The 21088-nt window shown below is 39.2% G+C and overlaps 1 protein-coding gene across 10 annotated transcripts in view; it reads left to right on the forward strand.

The window, feature by feature from the left end:
* Window positions 1-21088, forward strand: part of ANKRD44 (ankyrin repeat domain 44) — a 348903-nt gene that overhangs the window by 151195 nt on the left and 176620 nt on the right. For all 10 annotated transcript variants that reach the window (XM_058710350.1, XM_058710333.1, XM_058710356.1 and 7 more), the window contains exon 3: window positions 15443-15521. In XM_058710350.1, the coding sequence (XP_058566333.1) occupies window positions 15443-15521 (79 nt within the window). The remainder of the gene's footprint in view (window positions 1-15442; window positions 15522-21088) is intronic.

Here is a 21088-nt window from a genome sequence, read left to right on the forward strand (position 1 = left end):
TGAGCTGTCAGCACAGAGCCCGATGCGGGGCCCGAACTCACAGACTGTGAGATCATGACCTGAGCTGAAGTCAGACGCTTGCTTAACCGACTGAGCCACCCAGGTGCCCCTATTTCTTGTCCTTTATAAAGCACGTTGGTGGAACCACTCCCCTGTAATCTCATCAACCCTCTCCTTTTATCCCCAGCACCCTTCCTCAGCACTGGGCCTGCACCAGCCTGTTAATAAAGTTACAAACCCACGCCTTCTACTTTCCATGACTCTGTTCCAACATCCAGATTTCCTCTGCCTGGAACTATTCCATACCAGCAGTTTGATTTTAATAGGAGCCTCTGATCATTTCATACACAGGTTTGGGCTAGCGGAGACAAGGAAATAAATGTGCCACAATTAAAAAAAAAAAAATTCAGTGTTTTTTCCCTAGTTCCACAAGTCACTAGGTTTCTGGGAACTGGTATTTGTGGCCTGGCCACGGACATTAATATCTTCTTGTAGGCAAGGTCTCACAAACCATATCCCTGCAGCAGGCAGCCCTCGTTAAGAGAGAGCACAGGTGAGTGAGCTCAACTGAGAAAGGATGTTAGCTGAGCCTCATAGTTGCTTGTTACAAGCTTCTTAGCAAGCCTTCCTACATACTGGGTAAGTAAGGTGCAAGACCAAGGCCCCAGTTGAGAGCAATAGAATCGGTAGGAAGTCTGAAGGGCTGAAGGTTCTAGGATGGTCAAACAGCTTAAAAATTTTGTTTTTATTATTGAAGTAAGATTGACATACATGCTATATTAGCTTCAGGTGCACAACATAGTGGTTCAACAATTCTGTACATTACACAGTGCTCACCACGGTAAGTGTAGTTGTCATCTGTCACCATACAACATTATTAAAATATCATTGACTACTTGGGGGCTGTACTTTTCATCACAAACAGCTTTGAAACAAGGCCAAGCCTACCTGTAATGGACTGAGGGGGTTGCTATCTTCAGTCAAGTTTAGAGGTGGATGAGAACCACACACAACCATGACACCCACCCACCCAGACTCTATGGCCTCCCTAACCCCTTGTAGACAACCACTTCTCTGTCTCACCACAGAAACCTTCAGGCCATCTTTATATAGACCCTGTTCTTATTGGGGGGTGTATGTTTTGATAAAGAATCTAAGATAAATCAAGACATTACTCCTTTTTATTCCTTCAAGACACATATGTTGAGCACCTACTGTATGCCCATGTAGTGCTGGGTTGATACAGAGATGAATAAGACTATTTCTGCCCTCTGAGCCCTCAACCTGGTTAGTGGGAGGCATGGAGAAAAGAAGAGTAGACAATTGGATGTGATGGTGCTATAATAGAGACTGTAGAGTACAGGAAGGGGAATGGGATAGAGGATCAGACAAGGTTTCAGAGGAATGGACATTTGGGCTGACACTTGAGTGAGGTGACACTCTTCCAGGTAACTCCAAAACCCTAAATCAGTGGCTCCCTGTTTTATGACTGTATTTATTTATTTACATTTTTTTGAGAGAGAGCACCAGTGCACAGGCAGGGGAGGGGCAGAGGGAGAGAGAGACAGAATCATAAACAGGCCCCATGCCCAGTGTGGAGCCTGACACAGGTCCCAATCCCATGACCAATAGTGAGATCATGACCTGAGCTGAAATCAAGAGTTGGACACTTAACTGACTGAGCTACTCAGGTGTCCCCTGTTTTGTGACTTTAAAATAAAATGTCCTTAATTATACTTGAATTCAAAAAAATTAATTAAAAACATCCTTTTGTCAAATGTTCCTGCTTCTTTTCAAGAGGGAACTGTTTTCTGTTGAGGGTCTCAGAGCATCACACTTTGACATTTACATCTCTCTGAAACTTGGCTTTCCATCAGGTTACCCCGGTTGGTAGTCTTTGCTTTGGTGAGGAAAAGGTAGAAGAAACTCATCAGGTTCATAGAAGCAGGAAATACAGATTCTTAGACATAAAATGGTGTGTAACAAGTAGGCCAGTGATCATAGAGCTCTGTGCTTTCTCCAGTGGTGTTCAGAGAGTGGAAACCTAAACATCTTGTCGCATTTAGGATGGGAAGAGAACATATCAGGATAGTTATACTGAAAACCCAAGCATATCTTCTTCAGGTTGAAGTTGGGGAGTGATCTAAGATTAGCATTGATCTAGAGACGATAAGGAGGAAAGTATCACATACCAGAACATACTGTGGGCTAAGCCATTTGGCCAGGTGGATCACTAACGATGATGGGGTCTTATGGGGGATTTCAAGGCTGAGCATGAAGCACATCTATGAGTATGGAACTAATAGATAGGAGGTGGCTAATGGAGGAGTAGTCCCTCCAAGTTGTAAGATCATGGCAATGTGTGAGCTGGTAAAAGTTTCCATGTCTATAGGAAATAGAAGGCTGATGTGCTAATAAGATATGTCTGGCTCTCTATTCCATCTTGAGGTCAAAATGCCCAGAGAGGGCACAAAGACTTCAAGTCTAGAGCAGCCAAAAGTAATACCCCAGGACACTCATCTGATTGAACGTCATGTCTTCTTTTATATTCTAGTCATTATTTTATAATTCAGCAGGTAAACTAATCAATTCTTCACAACTTAATGTTTAAACCACTTTCATAAATACATATGGTATGCAGAACAAGATACATTTAAATTGAAGATCATTCCCTCCCATTAATACATAAGTTCAATAGAGAAAGGATGATAATTACAAGCAAGCAAAGCATCCAAATATGCATTAGCATTTTATCCATCAATGAAATGCCATATCCCTGTGTCTTCTCTGGTGTTGAGTACATGGGTATTTGATGTCTTCTAAAAGAAGACCCATTCTTGTTTTCTCTATGCTGCCGGAAGCCAGATTGTTGAATGAGGATCTTAAGGGGGTCTTAACCCACATGAAAAAGTCTAGTTAGTTGGGAAATACAGTAATTTAAAGTTGATATGGGGAAAAAAATTTCCCTTACAGCCCAAGTTTATGAAGGCCAAGTGCATCTCAGTGACCATTTTCTCTGATGGCTGTTCTCAAGTGCTATAGGTTTATTAGAGGTTTCCTGGAGGTGGAGAGGTACATCTCCCATATCCCTTGTCTCCAAGAAGCATGTTATGTAACCTTCTTCAGGTTCTGGGACCGCTACTATCAGTCTGTAATTGAGGGGCTTGCTAAGCCTGCCATTTTGCAATCTACCTTCTCTAAGCTGACTCTTCTATATGGAATCTTTACAGTGTGGTTAGCTTTCTATCCGATTGTTTGAATTTGGTAAGGGCATAAATGAATATTTCCTTCCTTGTTGATTTGGAAGGTGACCCCCAGGTTATCTTCCTGAGGACCTTTAACAATTCTGTGGTGGATTTCTAATAAGTTAATGAGGGGAACTATCATTGATAGCATAGGTGTCGTGAGTGTCAAAACCGTCTTATTAAGTGTTAGAAAGGTTTGGCAAGGGTGTTCTAGCTTGGGGATGCCTGGTTCAAAGGTTTTCAGCTTTGGGGAAGGAAAGAAAGCACAGCATCCAAACCCTTGGGGCAGCTCCCATCTGTCCAGGTTGCAACCAGATCTGACTCTGCTGAGCTACCAAGAATAAGTGACAAAAAAAGGCCTTCAGGACAGCAGGGATATTTTCTGAACAAGGATTTAGAACTGCTGAGGTGTGGGTCTTTTAGGTCATTCTGTGAGAGGAAAAGACTCCACTGTGAGTTACATGAGATAAAGGGTGAATCATGCAAGGCCAACTCTAGAGTCTGGGAAAGGCTTTGGTTACCTTTGGTTGAGGTTGGGCAGGATACAATGGCCAAACCTTTTGGGGGGTGACTGCTTCAGGCAGGAAAGGAGACAGGCAAAACACTGCTACTGGCCAGCTTTGAGTAGGCAGCCTCAGCCCTTCTACTGGTAAACAAATATCATGTCTTTACTTCTTTTTAAGATTTTATTTTTTTTAAGTAATCTCTACACCCAATGAGGGGCCCAGCTTACAACCCCAAGATCAAGGGTCACATGCTCTACTCACTGAGCCACCTAGGTGCCCCAACAAATATCATTACTTGACAGTAAAATTGTTTCTCCAGTAAAATTGTTGCTCTGAATCTCCTTCTTGTTTTCTCTAAGCCAAGAGGAACTGAAAAAAATCAGGATAAGCTGCAAAGATGTCTGTAGTAATAATGATAATAGGATGGCTAATATTTATCTAACATCCACTTTGTACCTGTAAGAGAGATAATCCATTTTCATTTTACAGAAAAGGAAAATGAGTCTCAGAGGTTGATTTATTTGCTCAAGGTCACACAGCTCGTAAGTGGCAGAGGAGGGGTTCAAAGTTATGTCACTCTTACTCCAGAGTCTATGTTCTTTTAGCCACAAGAAGATGCCTCTAATGAAGGTGTGTGTGCGTGTGTGTGTGTGTGTCCCTATCCTGAAGGACACTTGACAGAAAAGGTCCCATTAGGACCAAAGGCCGTGAAAAGGGTGGAAACAGGTTTTTCTTTGGAGAGGAATGTTACTGATTAGTAAGACTTTATATGGTATTGAGAGAGAACACAGAGGACTCTGGACAAGTCATTTAATTCTCCCAATCAGCCTTGATTCCTGTCTTGCAAAATGGGGATAACAATACCACTTGATTAGTTCCCTTGAGTTTTCTCAAGAATTTGATGATGCACTGTGTAGGACAGTAGCAAGGCTATGGAGCATTAGAATCTTCCCATGTTTAGTCATAAACATAATGTTTTGTCATTTGCACAGAAACACATTTGCATATTATAACCTACTACAAGATGATTAAGGCTTTGGACAATAAATAATGTCCAGTGCATTACATTTATATGCAGTTAGTTAAAACTGACTCTTGTTAGAGTATTTTTTTATAGGAAAGTCTTTTCTTATTTACAAAAGGAATTGTGTTTTCTTGTTTCCAAACTGCATTATGTACAAAGTCTTGAAAGACAGGCAAAGAAAGAAGAAAGTAAAGAACACTCATAAAATTGTTCACCCAGAGGTAATCACTGTAACCATCTTAGTACATTGAGCCCATCTGATATGTCCATAACTGCACTGATGGTTTTTATTATTAGTATTACATACAAACTGTTTCTAAAATATCCACCTGGAGGCTGGAAAAAAAACTTGTGACGAGCTACTAAATCTTTTCAGTTAGGAGGATTTTCTATGACTGCAGAAACAGTTTTTCTAAGATTTAGTTTTAATTCCCCTCCCCAACCAAATGCACACGTGAGAGACAAAAACAGACCCAAGAACTAAGTTATTCTTGTATCCAGAGTGGACACCTTTGAGCATTGTCTCCTTTTATACCACACTCTTTCTTTCTCTCTTTGGCATTTTCTACACTGTGTTATGTGTGTTTGCTCTTTGCTGACTGGTGTGATTAATCTAATATTAGTCTACGGTAGTAAAGAGCCCATCACCATAGTCAAGAGAGCAAGATCCTTTGAGGCTCCTGTGAGGGGAGAGACTTGTATCTTGAACGCAGCTGCATTCTAGAACTGAGCATGCTGTCTGGCACATAAAAGACCCTAGTAAATATTTTGTCATTTGCATTAGTGAAGGGTTCTACCACTGCCATTAATAGCCATGTGACCTTGGGCCAATCAATTAAACTCTCTGGATGCCTCTAATGCTTTCCAGTTCTAATATTTTATAAATATAGGTTTCCTCTTCTGAGATTTTGATTCTGACACTGTGTGGCCATTTACCTGATGTCAAATTTTCCCTTGCTAGCCCCTGATAGGTATGAAAAGCTAGCAACTGCTTTCTTTTTACTCTTTCATCAATAGAAGATAATTTTCCAATTAATTTATTTTCTTAGTTATGTGCCTTTCCTATTAGGCACCAATGTTTTCTTGAATAAGCTGGTTAATGACGTAATTAAAAGAGACAGTGAGCCGGGGGGTGGGGCCCCAACTGAAACTAGACTTCTCACTTCATTGGTTAGTTCATTGGAACCAAGAGCAGTTCCAATCTATGAGTTTCCTTAAATACCCTTAGTAGTAAAACATTCCCACTTGTACAAGAATTAGGGTTTCCTCATAAAAACTATTTAACAAATGCATTAAAAGGTACTGCTCCTTAATATGCTTGAGATGCTGCACAGAACAGCTCTGAACTTTATTAGTTTGTAGGATGCGAGGGGAGGTAGTGCTTTGAAGACCTGCTTTGGTTTTCATCAGACACTCCTGATGATGTCTTTGCAGTGGCTGGATGTATATTACTGTTTCACTGGCAACAAAGCACAAGCATCTTGGCCAGTTTTCCATTCTGTAGCAGTTGAGGACTAAAATCCTTTTCTATATCCTGTTTGCACTGTCAAGAAATTTTGCTGGCCAAATGATATCAGAGCAACAGAACAAATAGTTGGCACTCCATCAACTTTCCTAGGCAGAAATCGATGTAAAAGGGCTTCTGTCATTTGGGAATCTCGGGGTACTGTGGCAAGCTCCCATAAGTCCCTTGGTAATCCGCTGACATGCTGCAATGTACCCACAGGTTAGGCATAGACCATCCATCTTCCCACTCGTACTTGATTTTCTGGATTTATTTTCTACATCCTTACTCAATACACACTTGTCACGGGTTTCTTTTAGGAAATGTAAATGTTCCAAGGGATTTTGAAGAGAACTCTTTCTTGTGCCTCTGTTTAAAGCACATAGACGTAAATCCAACACCCTATTCTTTTGCAAGGGCTTCACTTTTATGTCTCTACATGAGTGGGACATAACATGACTTGCCTCTAAAATTAATACATTATTGGTTGATCAGATTCTATTTCTTTTCTCCTATTAACTGAATTTATATTATTGCCTAGGTGTATTTTTTTAACTCATAAATATCCCCTTCTTTATGTTACACAAGCGACAGAAAGTTTTATTTGCCCACTTGTGTATTTTCACAACAGCTTAATTGAGATATAATTGGCATATGATATACCAGACATGCCTAAAGTGTACAATTTGCAAAGTTTTGACATATTTATATCCATGAAACCATTACCACAATCGAGATAATGAACCTATCTATCATTCCCAAAAGCTTCCTTGTGCCCCTTGGTAATCCTTAACCCCCGCCCCTTCCAATCTCTGCTCCAGCCACCTCAGGGAACCACTGATCTGCTTTCCATTGTTGTACATTAGTTTGCATTTCCTAGAATTTTATGTAAATGAATTCATACAGTGCGTACTCTTTTTTATGCTAGCTTCTTTCACTCAACGTAATTATTTTGATTCATCCATGTTGTGACATACAGCAATAGTTCATTCCTTTTAATTACTGAATAGTGTTCCATTGTGTGGAAATAACCCCGTTCATCTGCTGATGGAGATTTTGGATTGTTTCCAGTTTTTGGCTATTACACATAAAACTTGTGAACGTTTATGTGCAAATCCTTGTATGGACATATACTTTCATTTCTGTAGGGCAAATTCCTACGATTCCGGATCGTAAAGCACATCTGTGTTTGACTTTTTAAAAAATTGTCAAACTGTTTTCTCAAGTGGTTGTACCATTTTATGTTCCTACCAGCATGTCCGCGTGTTCCGGTTTCTCCACATCCTCACCACCTGATATCACCAGTGCTTTTAATGTTAGCTAATTGAATGAGTATATAATTTTGATTTACATTTCCCTAATGGTTAATGATATTGAGCTTCATTTCATATGCTTATTTGCTATCTGTATACTTTCCTTGGTGAAATATATGTTCAGATATTTTCTCTAGTTTTTAAATGGATTGTTTGCTTTCATGTTAGTGAATTTTGAGTTTTTGTATAGTCTAGATAGAAATCTTCTGTTCAATAGATATGCTTTAAAAATATTTTCTTCCAGTCTGTGGCTCATCTTTGCATTCACCTAATGGTGTATTTCAAAGAGCAGACGTTCCTAATGTTGATGGAATACAGTTTATCAGTTTGTTCTTTTCTGGGTTATGCTTTGGTGTTACATCTAAGAAATTTGTGTCCAACCCAAGGTCGCAAGGGATTTCTCTTGTGTTTCCTTCAGATATTTTATAGTTTTACATTTTACATTTAGTTCTGTGATCTTGATTTAATTTTTGTCTAGGGTGCAAGGTACAGATCAAAGTTCATTTTATTTGCATATGAATATCTAATTGTGTCAATGCTGTTTGTTGACAATGCTATCCTTTCACCAGTGAATTGCCATTTTCCCTTTTTTGAAAATCTGGTACATTGTACATATATGTGTCTTTGCACCAGTACCCAATTGTGTTGAGTACTGTAGCTTTATGATAAGCATTAAAAGTCAGGTAATGTTAATTCTCCAACTCTATTCTACTTGCCTGCTTGCACTTTTTACTTATCAGAATTTTGTCCTCAGGTCTAGACTACTAGGTCAAGAGTGTTAATTGTAATGAAAAATAACTTGCATTTTGTTTACCCAGGCTTGTTAACTATTCAGAGAGTCAGCAAGAGCATGAACAATGGAATCGGATCTGGTTCGGAGTCCTGGTTCTGCCATGACTAGCTGTGTGACTCTGGCCACATTACTCATCATCTCAAAATCTCATGCTCTTCTACTGCAAAATGGGAATGACAATATGTACCTTACCACAGTGTTTCAAGGATCAAATTAGGAAATATACAATCTCTGATACACTTTTTATTTAGTATGCATCTTAGTTTAAAAAATTAGCATAATGTAAAAATATCCAATATTTAGTTACCTAAGGCAGATACAATCAGAACACTTTTGGCATTCTTATTTCCCTTATTTTACCTTCGTTTCAAGTGATTTTTGAATGATTCTTATTTCATTTTAAGAATTGGGTATCATTTTGAGGTTTGGACTTGTCATTTGAACATGTTTAGATATCACAAAATGTACTGGTGTTTCTCATACACTCATTTAAATTCAAATGGATGGGTTAAAATACCAACAGAATGATGACTGAATAAAGTTGTTTGATGCTGGAGGTATGTAGGGGCAGAGATTTGCTGTCACATTTGAGATGTAGAAAATTCCAGCTGAGGAAAATCCAGCTCCATAGGATAGATGAATACTGACTATCAATCTAAATTTTTCTCCTATGATAACTTGGGGTAGACATCAATTCATCTCTGCTGTGTCTAGCTGAAGGCATAACTTGAGTTTCCATTGAAAGTTGAACTACATAAAAACTCTACATATCATAAGAAGAAGACTGACAACTGACCTTAGAAGTGAGTAAAGGATATGTACAGGCGATATGCAGTTGAAGAAGCCAAAACTTAAAAAGAAAACAACATATGAAAAAATCTTAATTTCACTTGTATGTAGTGAAATGTAAATCAAAGCAACAATGAAATATCGTGTCAGGCACATCATATTGACAAAAAGTAATATGGCCAGTAGCATCAAATATTGGCAAGGATGTTGGAGAAAGGAGCAAATTGACGGCTAGAGAGTATAAATTGTAAAACTACTTTTGAAAGCTATGGAAAATACCTAATAAAGTTGAGAATGTATAAACACTGCGATCCAGCACTTTGTTTTCTTGGTATCTGCTGTAGGGAAATTTTCACCCGTATGTGCAGAGGGACATGCACAAAGATGTGCGTTGCAACGCCATTTGTAATAGCGAAGAATTCAAAACAGTCTCTTCCCCCGACCTCCTCTTTCTCTCTTTCTCTCTTTCCTCCCTGCCACACACTTCAAGTTATTTTCAAAACCATTGCAAGTCACAATACTCCTGGCACTTTACCCCTAAAGCTATTTTTTAAAACAGAGTTCTGAGGCAGATATAGAAAAATGTCAACATGTTTGATTTTGCTGGTGGCAACATACAAATCTGTTATTTTCTGTACCTCTCGTATTTGTGAGATGTTAAAACTTGAAAGTAAACATGAAAATTTTAAAAAGAAACATGACGTTTGTTTCTCTGCTTTAATTCTTTGCAAATTTCTTTTAAATCCTCACCTTAAGACCCATCTTTCCCATTTTGCGTCTTGTTTGGTGTCAACCTATAACATAACATGTCTTGAGCTCTTTTCTTCACATGATTTGAAGTATCTCCAAGGTAACTGTTTTGTGTTCAGAGTTTTTTTTTTTACACATCTCCTTCCTTTTAGCGATCTCTGTTCAATATCGCATTAAACTTATTGGGCCTAAGTTGTCCGTTATTTCCTTGCTTCTTTGCTATTCATGGGAGTTTGGATTGACAATCGAAACTTAACTGCTGTGTTTCATGACAGCAAGGCTTTGCAGGGCTTCTTTTCTTAATACTGGTCCATCCGCCTGTCTTGGTATGTAAGATATTTATATGTAGGGAGGGATATTTGTTTTAGTGTATGATAGATACTTATAATGAAGATTAGATCATGCACTTCTAGCCTAGAATTTCTAAAGCATATAATAAACAATTCTTAATCTTCAGAGCAGAGGCTTGGGGTGCCCCCTCAGTCTGCCTGCCTACACCGTATTTTTGGCTGCCACAATGGCTTCTCTGCCCATGTCAAACTCACTTTATGTGTATATACTTCAAGTTCCCTATTTTCTTTCATCTGCCTCTTTGGTAAACAGACGACAGAAACTTCCTCTGCCTGATCTCTCTATGACATACTGCAAATTTAGCTCAGACGCCAGCTGGCTGTGTGTGTCTCTGGCTATTCATAGAAAGGAAGGGTTTACCTTCCTTCCTTCTGGAGAAACCGTCTTTTCATGGCTACGAATCTGTTTTCAAAGGGCTATTTGGAATCGGAGCTACTGGTTAATGGGAAAAGGTCTTTTTTTTGTGATACTTGAACAATCTTTTAAAAAATACACTGATGTGGGGCACCTGGGTGGCTCAGTCAGTTAAGTGTCCAACTTTGGCTCAGGTTGCAAGCTCACTGTTCGTGAGTTTGAGCCCCATATCGGGCTCTGTGCTGTCAGTGTGGATAAGTCACCGATGAGTCATTTCCAATGTGTGTTGAATTTACTGTGGTTGCTTTTGCATTATTTTCTCCTTTTGTATGATTAGTGTTGGAAAGACCACCATGATCATCCATCAACTCTTGGTCATTGTGGAACATCCACTTGAGGACCAGGTGTCAGTGAATGCAAATGAAGCAGAACACTTAGCTCAGCCACTATATCTGAACGTTCCTCTGTGGTCCTGACCTGGTCCTCGATTCTAACTTTGATCCAGAAAAGATCCCTAAGTCAGCCCTGTAAGATATAGGCTGGGCTCTGTGGCTAAAGTGAAAGTCTCTCCCTGGGTTTCTGAAGTTCCTAGGTAAACTGGAGCCAGTACGGTTTCTAGAGAGCCCCGGGCAAAATGTGCTTATTTCCCAATTCAGAAGTGATTTTTCTCTTGTCAGTTTAGATTTGCTGCCCAGGGCAGTTCAGAATGGGGTGGGTTTCAGGGCAGTATTCACTAAGACATTACTCTCATCACTTATGGTAATTTTCACAAATCATTGAACATCACAAGTGTCACTAATTGCCACTTGCTTCTTATTTTTATTCTAATGTCCTAGATTCGGAAACTGGTAACTGGGTTGTAAGTTTCTTTAGGGCAAGGCCTGGATGTTTTTCATTTGCATTCTTAACATCCACCACAATATCTGGGGTATAATAACTTCTCAACTAAAGGTCTATGTCTAGAAAATATGGCTGAAAAATGATTGTAAAACATACCCCAAAGTCACTGTCCTTATTTTTTCTTCTCCTTTCCTTCTTGTTTACTCTTCTTGTTTTCATTGGTCTTAATCCAGAGCTTTAGATGATTGGCAGCATCATGTGTTTATACTACTTCCTGAAACTCTTCCTGCACACTTCTCCCCCAAATTTTGTTCATTAAAAAAAAATAATGTTTTTTTTTTTTCTTCTTGGGCCTTGCCTTTTACATTTTAAATGATTTTAAACACTATTCATATGTTTATCTGATTCTTCTGTTATCTCAAGTTCTCTCTGGTTGTTGTGCCTGCTGATTCTTGGTTATATGTAATTGCTTCCACATGGGTCTTGTGGCTTAGGCTTGTGAGCTCATCTTCGGTGGTGGCTTAACTGTGGGTGTCCGTTGTTGCTTTTATTGAGGACACATCCCTCCAGAGAGGTCTTGTTTCTTCTTCTTGTCACCCTAAGGATGTCCTAAGCCTAGAACCAATTTTATCCCTGTTTTTCAGCTTGAAAGTTCCTGGAATATGCAAGTATTGTGAATTCAAAACTCCAAACCACATCAGGGTAAATTGTGGGAATGCTCAGTGGAGATACTTTTATTCCCCCACCAAGAGTCTAGGCCAAGGCATTGCTCTTCCATCTACCTGTGAGAATGTTTGGCCTTTTTTCAACATCAATTTATTTCAAGAATCTTTCTTCAAGACCACTGCAAGGGTTTCTCTCTCTGTGAGGGTCAGTTCTAATTCTTCACCTCATCTCCCATCCCCAAGTGTTGGGCAAGTCATACAGAATGTTCAGAGTCCCTAGCTTTTCAATCTAAAACATCATAGCTTTCAAATGACAATAATAAGACTTAACAACATGATTCTGAAAGGCATGTCTCCCCGATAGGGATGTTATGAGATTCAAGTAGTAGAATAGATTAAAAGGCATTTTGAAAAAAAAAAAAAAAAATTAAAGCACTCTGTAATTAGGTTTTGTTTCTAGATACTCTAGGAGTGTCATTGGCCTAGAACATGTTTTTTTAGTATTATTGCTAGTCTACTGTTTTCCCCAGACCCTTTTCTTTCCTTCTCCTACCATCACATCTTCTTGTCCATTTGTCTAGCTTGTGGCAAAGTAGAGCGGCCTTATACTTAGGCAGAGGATGAGCTGCAGCCTCTGAGCTGATTTTACCTGATTGAGTTTGGTGAGTACTGTGGCTCTCTTATTTACCTCTCAGCTCAGGACCCTGTATATCATTCAGGTTCCTGCCAGAGAGCTGGTGTTAGTGACCCTTGGTCAATAGTGGACATGATTTGTTATTTTAGTTAAGATCTTAATAGCACATGAAATTGTTTATCTAGTTCTGATGCTTTAGAGAACCAAAGACCTGCTGCCAGAATACAGGTCTTCTCTGCAGTTACCTGTCTGTGGCATGTCACTGAAGGAGAGTATCAATTGGTATAGTTGTGCTGGAAGCTACAGGAAACCTTTAAATACATTTCAACAGGAACACTGGTATTTGCAATCCAGCATTTTTACAATATGATCTCATGTAACACATCCATTTTATATTCTAAAAACTTCAGTTTGAACAAGCCATGTCATAAAAGGGGCCACAGAATCAGCAAAGCCAGTCTTATAATGACAGGCCAAACAGTTTTAGATATTGGGGTTTTCTTGATTTTTTATTTGAGGCCAAGCTTTCACACAGAGCATTGACTTTGCTTCAGGTCAAATGAAGTCATACTTTAGACTGGGTTAGTCCTTGTTTAAGTCACTTAGGTAAGGTTTAATTTGTTGAACCAAACCCTGGAACCCGTTCAGTTCACAGAAGAACATATAATTATGTAACTTTTGTCACAAGACTCAAGAAAAATGTTTTATAGTCACAGCAGGGGTTCAGAGAGGTGAGGCTAAGATGGAAAATGCTTGTAGAGATAACAGTAGAAGAAAAAGAAATGGAAAGCATTTGTGAAAGTCTAGTCTCAGTTCTTAGTGTAGCTCTTTGCACAAATTAATACACTTGAGATATTTTTCAGGTTTCAAATACTGAATCTCTGTTTTCATGGAAAGGATGGTATAACTATGAGAGGGTTAACCATGGTTATATAGCTTTCTGAATTTTCTACAGCATACCCTTACTTTATATGGAATAGTTTCATGACTGTCCTATTTCCACTTATCAGTAATAATTGCCTGCAACATACATAGGAAACATAAATTCCCAGGTAATTCAGACCCCTCTTTTTACCCACTTAAGAGTTAGTCCAACCCTTCATAAAACCTATTTCCCAAACCTCCTAACATATAGACTGGTTTGAACATCAGTTCTTGTCATGTCCCCTGCCTGCCATCTGTTTTAGATATTAGTGGGTCACAAAATGCCTAAAAGCAGTAGTCTGAAAGAGACTGAGAAGGAGCAGAGGGTCTGAATTGTCAGAAAACAGAATCGTGTCCTTGGGCAAATCCAAGGGTGGTTGGGTAGGTTGTATCATCAAGTGATAATAGGAACGATGATTAAAACCAACAGCAGCTTCACAAATCTTGAAACTAAAATGCATGCTGGTTTTAGGGGAAACCTCCAATACACAGCATACAAACTTTGATTACTGTCGTGGAGCAATCAACGGAAGTTTGTAGAAGACGCAATGCTCATAGATTGGCTCAATTTGGCCAATTTACGCTGAGCGTCTAGTTGGCCGCTACTGTGGGGATAAAGGGAGTAAGTTCTTTACCTTGTGGAATTCTTGGTCTTGGAGGGGAGATATCACACAACCATCTATGCTCATGACGAAGACAGCTTTGCCTGGAACTCATGGCATGCACAGGCCAAGCTTCGTGCCTGCCTAGGGCTCTATTTACTTACATTGTCTTGAATTCTCTCATCACATCCTCCAGTTTACAGATGGAGAAGCAATATTTTTTTCCGCTGCATTTTATCATCTTAACAACACAATATGTTAAATGCTTTGCCATGGACTTAGAATGGAGTCTGACAGGCAAAAGTCCAGTCTTTGCTCTGCTATATACCTGTGGGGTCTGGAGGAAATTTCTTAATTTATTTGAGCCACAGTTTTCTCATCCGTAAAGCAGAGATAATGGTATCTACCTCAGCTCTCGGCTTCAATGTCAATATTTTCAGAAAGGCCTTATTCCATCATTCTGAGGAATCTTGTTCCCATCACGCCAGTCACAGGATCCCATTACCCTGTTTTAGTTTTGTTACAGCCTTTATCACCATCTGAAGTGTTGTCTTGTAACTGGTTTCCAGGACTATTGGCAGCCTCCCCATTTGAATGTAAATTTCACAAGGACAGGGACTGAACCCCAAATCTGGTTCCTGCCACACAGCAGGCACTCATTATGTGTTACATGAATGGGCAGTGAACCAGGCAACAGTTAATAGAGATGGAAAGGAGAAAGTGACTGTACTTATATTTAATGTCCTTGTGAACAATTCTATGTTCGCTTTGAAAGAAATCATTGTATGCTTTGAACACTGCTATTACAGTAGGTAGAAGGGTTTGAATTTTTTCTCTTTTGCCATAATGAAGGTCTGAAAATAAATTGAATGTCATCATCCATTGCACGATAGTCCATCCCTGACCTGAGCTGGGCTCCAATAAAAGGAGCAGGGACACAAATGCAACACACAGACCCAGAACGGGATCTTTTGTATGTGTTACTGCGGGAGACGCTGAGAGAAATGTGGAACCAGAGCTCACCTGAGTAGGTTTTGGCCTTCATTCTCCCCACAAACATTAACCTCAGAGTAAGTGACATGTCTGACTGTGTCTACAAAAGGCACCTCCGGCCTCCACTGACTTGTTTATCTTTGCCGCTGTTTCAGGATTCTGAGAAGCGAACCCCGCTTCATGTGGCTGCGTTTCTGGGAGATGCAGAGATCATTGAACTCCTGATTCTGTCAGGTAAATACCAGATCTACTTAAAAGTCAATTGCAGATAAAAATTTAAATGACCAACTCACTAGATTGACTATGACAGTGAACCCAAACGAAATTTCTTTATTGTGCTCATGGAAGTTTATTTGATCAGTGATTTTATCAGTAGACAAAAACAAAAAAAGAAAACAAAACAAAACAAACAACAATGCAAGAAGTTATTCTTATATGAAAAATGGCGTAGCCATTAAAACATTTTATTACTTTGAAAGTCTGATTTGACTAATCAGGCCCAGTATTATAGATGAATTCAGTAGATTTGGATATCTTTTCATTTTTTTGTCATTAAAAAAATGAACAAACAAAACTGACTCCTTAAAGCCTGCATGAAAAACACAAATGTATCCGTGTATTTACATACATTTAAATTGTGTGGCAAAATAATACTATGTTTTGTTTATGGATACATGACTGACTATGTAATAAAAAATGGAAGGAAAGGAAATATACCAATTTCCAGATGTGGTTACCTCTGAAGAGGCTGGTTGAGTGAGAGATATTTTCAGGGAAGGGTAAAGAAGAGACTACAACTCTGTAAAATATTTTGTTTAAAAAAAATTGGAGGGGCACTTGGGTGGGTCAGTCGATTAAGCATCCGACTTCGGCTCAGGTCACGATCTCACAGTCTGTGAGTTCGAGCCCTGCGTCGGGCTCTGGGCTGATGGCTCAGAGCCTGGAGCCTGCTTCCGATTCTGTGTCTCCCTCTCTCTCTGCCCCTCCCCCATTCATGCTCTGTCTCTCTCTGTCTCAAAAATAAATAAAAACGTTAGGAAAAAAATTACAAAAAAAAAAAACGGAAGCAAACATGGGAAACCTGGTTTGGGGGCTATTACTCTCTTTATACTTTATATTTTATGTATTTTAAAGATCTCATTGGATCTAGAAATACCAATGCTTTCATTTTTGAAAACCTGTATGCTTGGTACATCTCACCAAACTGGTTTCCAAAACCAATATGTGCTTTCTCCCTTGAGTATTTGCTAGACAAATCCCTAGAATGAATCTGAGTACATGCACGTGTCTTGGTGTGGATTGCAGATCGGCTGGCTTTTTCCCCTCCTCCTTTTTGTTTGGGAAGATTAAAATCTGGAAGAAATACCTCTGCCCGCAGACTATGCAAAAGGCCTATATTAAGATTTTGCCTTTGTTTGCAATAGTAAAGGGAAACTGTAGAAATCCAAAGTACGCTATGCAAAGGTAGGAGCTAATGCATGTATTCAAACAGACGTGGGGAACACTGTAGAAGAAACTAACAAGAATTGTGCTGTGATACACCAGGAAGGTTCACATTGCCCTTACTTTTGTTGTGTTCGTGTTCTTGAGGTGGATTTTCCCAGGAAGCAAGTATTCAGTGCCTTACAACGTGTGTGTGCTCTGTGCTCCTGACAATTGCACGGAGCTTAGGTTAGATTCTGTGTGACATTCCTTGTGCTTTAAAGAACAGGCCTAACTGCTAATATATTGAGAATTATTTTTGCAAGTCATTTCTTATTTTATGTTTAATGTACATTGTTTCCTCCTTTTTTTCACTTTCCATTTGATAGACTGATTTTTTTTTTTCTGCTGGATTAAAGGTTATATTTACTGAAAAAAAATAAATAAATAAAGAACAGGCCTTCCTTCTGACAGTTTTAAAGATGTTCCAGGGCTGTGTTCCAAACAAACATGTATTGTTTGGTGTGACACAGACTATGGCTGAGAGCCAGTACATACCTGGCTGGTTGCCCTATAGCTGTAGAAACTTGGGCCATGGAATATTGTAGGAAAACCAGTGAGGGTGTAAAATAAGAATTTTGTGGCACGACAGCTAAGGGGTCCCAACCAACCAAGTGTTGTATTAAGAGACATCTCAGTGTCTCAGAGGAATGTTTAGTTCATGAAGGTGCAAATTCAAAACTTTGTCTTAGACCCCCAACTTTGGTTTTTTGTTTGTTTTTCTACATCTGAAGGAAGATTTTAATTCTGCAGCATGAAGTTGACCCCTCTATGTTCCTCGGGCATCTGTGGGCTGGTGACTGTTTGAGAAACTTGGTTTCGTATCACCTTCACGTGGGATGGAGTCCATCAACCTCACTTACATGGGGCTCATCTAGTAGAGCCTGGAGAAATTTTTCCATAGATCCTGATCTGCACACCTGTTTAGTCTCTGGTATAATTTTGGATGGCACATGCAATGGAATTTTCCTCATCCTCATATCCAATTAGGAAGACGTAGGGTACAGGAGAGCATTGGGAGAGTTCTTTCGAAATTTTACTCAACTGTGGAAGCTTAGACAAACTCTTGGAATTCACATGGCTTTAATTTCCTTGAAAGGTCCTTTATTCAATTTGTATATTAAATTCCTAAAGAAATATCCTTGTAAGCACACGATGATTTTATTTCTGAGTTTACATCTGGCAGCTGACCCTTTAGGGAATCCAACCAAACTGCTTTCCAGTTTAATAATGGATGAGGTGCTAATGATTCCCATGTTGGACAAATGATTTGGCCTTGCCAGAATAGCCCATTACAGCTGTGTACTCCATTGTTGTATTAACTTACAGAGCATAGTGTAACCCAAGCCCACTAAATTCCCACTGACATTATCTCCTATTAGCCAGGCGGATGGAACCCTGAATGCCTCTGAGTAGAAAGGGAGGAATTCAGGCCTTGAAACTTTCCTCTTCTTCTAACTGCCAGTTCAGATTCTGGCTTTATTCTCCCCACCCCACCCCCAGTCTGGCCTCTGGCTTCTGTTTGGGAACTAGCCGAGTCAGGATTTAAGGCAAAGAGAAGGTGAAGAGCATGCTAAATCATTTGCTGGAGATGCATGAATGAGATCAGCGGGAAGCAATCAGTGGACCCGTGGCTAAGAGTGAAGAGATTGGGGTTGAACTAGAGGAAGCAGAGCACACAGGAAACCGAGCACTGTCACAGTAGCCTGTAGAGAAACTGGGATGCTCGAGGTTCAGGTCCTGGGCTGAAGGAAGAAAACTGGAGGTACCCACCTGCTAACGTGGGAGTGTTTGTGAGGTGCAACTGCTAACTAAAAATGATATGTTTATTAGACATAGGCCACCAAACAAGTGTATTCTTGTAAAATCATTTCCTGTGATTTGTCAAAATGTGATTACCACGGTCAATGCAAATTGCCACCAGTGCCAGGGGCAGGTCATTCTTTTGATTCTTTTATGCATAACAAATATTCATTATTCATCCTTTGAGGTTGGATTTGATTGGTGTTTGTTTGTTCTGGTGAAAGAGGGGTGATTAAACCAGGCACCCTCAGTGTGGTGTGATTACAAAGTAATGAGCCATTTTCTGGTGGGTGTGCAAACTGGTTCTAAAGGCAGGTCCAAAGGGAGTCTGAAAAATGTTTTAAGCAATTGTCACATACACTGAATTATCATACACTCTTCCAAGGTTATTGCTTTGAAGGACAGTGCTCCTGGGCTGTAATAACATTTGGTCTGTTTGCTTAAAAGCAAAATCAATAGCAAGCTGATCTCATTACATTGAAGTCATATTTCATATGATCTTTCGTATGTATTTATTTCTACAATTAAAAGTCGAACTTTGGATAAACCAGACTTAAGAATCAATTATCCTTTCTGGGCCTGTAAGGTTTTTCACTCACTTAGTCTACCTTTTTCCTTTGTTTTACTTCTTCCTAGATGACAAGGCTGAGAGAACAGGAATATTGCCTCTGGGAAAGATACTTAGTTTCCTTTACTCTTGATCTCCATAAAAAAAAAAAAAAATCAAGCAGTAATAGGGATAAGATGAAAACATACTTAATTTATAATCAGAGTTTATGCCTGACAACTTTTAGTTGGGTCTTTGTTTCTGAAGAATCAGTATAGCCTAGCACCTTTTTTTTTTTTTATGTTTAAGGTTGAAAATGTCCTTGGGTAAAAAGCATTTGCCTTTAAATCATTAGACATGCAGACTCTGTGTCCTTCAGTGCACAATGGCGCCTGACAGGCAGGTAAATAACATGAAGCTTCCTTTAGAAAAATCAGTTATAAATATTCAACTCAAAACCATCTGACGTCTCCCTCTGACATGTAAACAAGACTCTTGGACGTGTTCAGCGGAAGAGGATGAGGAAACCAGTGGCAGGGGATGACACTGATGAAATACTGCTTGGTCCCCATTCAGATAACTCTGCTTTTGTCATAATAATTTTGTTGTTCAGGGAGAGGAGATTTTCCCTGGCAGCTGCCCGTTTAACCTTCTGGAGGAGGAGAAGTGGAGGGATAGAAACTGAAGGAAGCTACTTCCTAGATTTCTAATTATTTTTCAATTCCTCAAGTGACGCTAAAGCTGCAAGGAAACAATGTTGGCATTTGTTGGTTGTTACACGCCGGGTGTGGGGTGTTTTCTGATATCAGCAAGCTCGGGGTCATCTTTCTCCTTGAAAGAATGTTAATATTAAAAGCCACATTGAGCGCTACATAAAACTGAAAGTTTGCAGACTATATAAATAATAATAGTAATAACAATATAATGTAAATGTATAAATATAAATAACAAGAAAAAACAGTCATAGAAAAATAGAGGAAACAGGCAAAAAATATGAACACACAGTTCTCAGAGAATAAATTGCAAATGTCCAGTAAACAAACATATTAGAAGATGCCCAACCTCACTATTAAACAGGAAAACAGAAAAATGTGATACTGCTTCCTTCCAATCAGATTTGCAATATTTTATTGGCTGATAATATCAAGTATTGATGAGGATGTGGGGAACTAGGCAATCTCACACGTTAGCACTCTTTGGAGGATTGAGACTAAGGATTAAAACCGAAAGTGTGTGTGACCCATGACACAGAAAGTCCATTTCTAATTATCTATCCTAGATAAATACTTGCACGTTTGTAGGAGGAATCATTTTATGGGTGTTCACAGCAGCATTTTTTGAATAATGAAATGCTGAAAACAACTGAAATACCCATCAATGGACAGAATGTCTAAAAAATGTACTGTTTATATGTTGGAATACATGTGGTAATTAAAAAGTGGCATCGTAAGTATCAACAGAGATAGGTATGAAAAATATATCGTGTGAAACAATGCAGAATGTCAATTCAGAAACAATTCAGAAACTCAGAGTATTATAGTAGGATACAATATTCAGAGGGTTATTACAATATGATATAATCTATGTAAAAGCATACTTATAAAACACTATAGATTTTTAAAAATTACTGTGTAATGTTTTAAATATGCAAAAAAGAATATTGTACTGACCACTCAGCTTAATTCTCTCAGTTTTCCTTGGTACACATATTGGCCTGCGTAGGGGTAAAAGAAACTGGAGGCTTATATACCAGGCTCAGGGCAGTGATTTTTTTTTTTTTCCTTCAGTAAGTGGGGAGAGTCCAGCATTGAGAATGATTCTCCAGAGGCCTTTACTCAAATCTTTAATAATTCATGTTTTAGGGACACCTGGGTGGCTCAGTCGGTTGAATGTCCGACTTCAGCTCAGGTCATGATCTCACAGTCCGTGAGTTTGAGCCCCGCATTGGGCTCTGTGCTGACAGCCCAGA

This window comes from Neofelis nebulosa, chromosome 2 (assembly GCF_028018385.1).
Source record: "Neofelis nebulosa isolate mNeoNeb1 chromosome 2, mNeoNeb1.pri, whole genome shotgun sequence".
Taxonomy (NCBI): domain Eukaryota; kingdom Metazoa; phylum Chordata; class Mammalia; order Carnivora; family Felidae; genus Neofelis; species Neofelis nebulosa.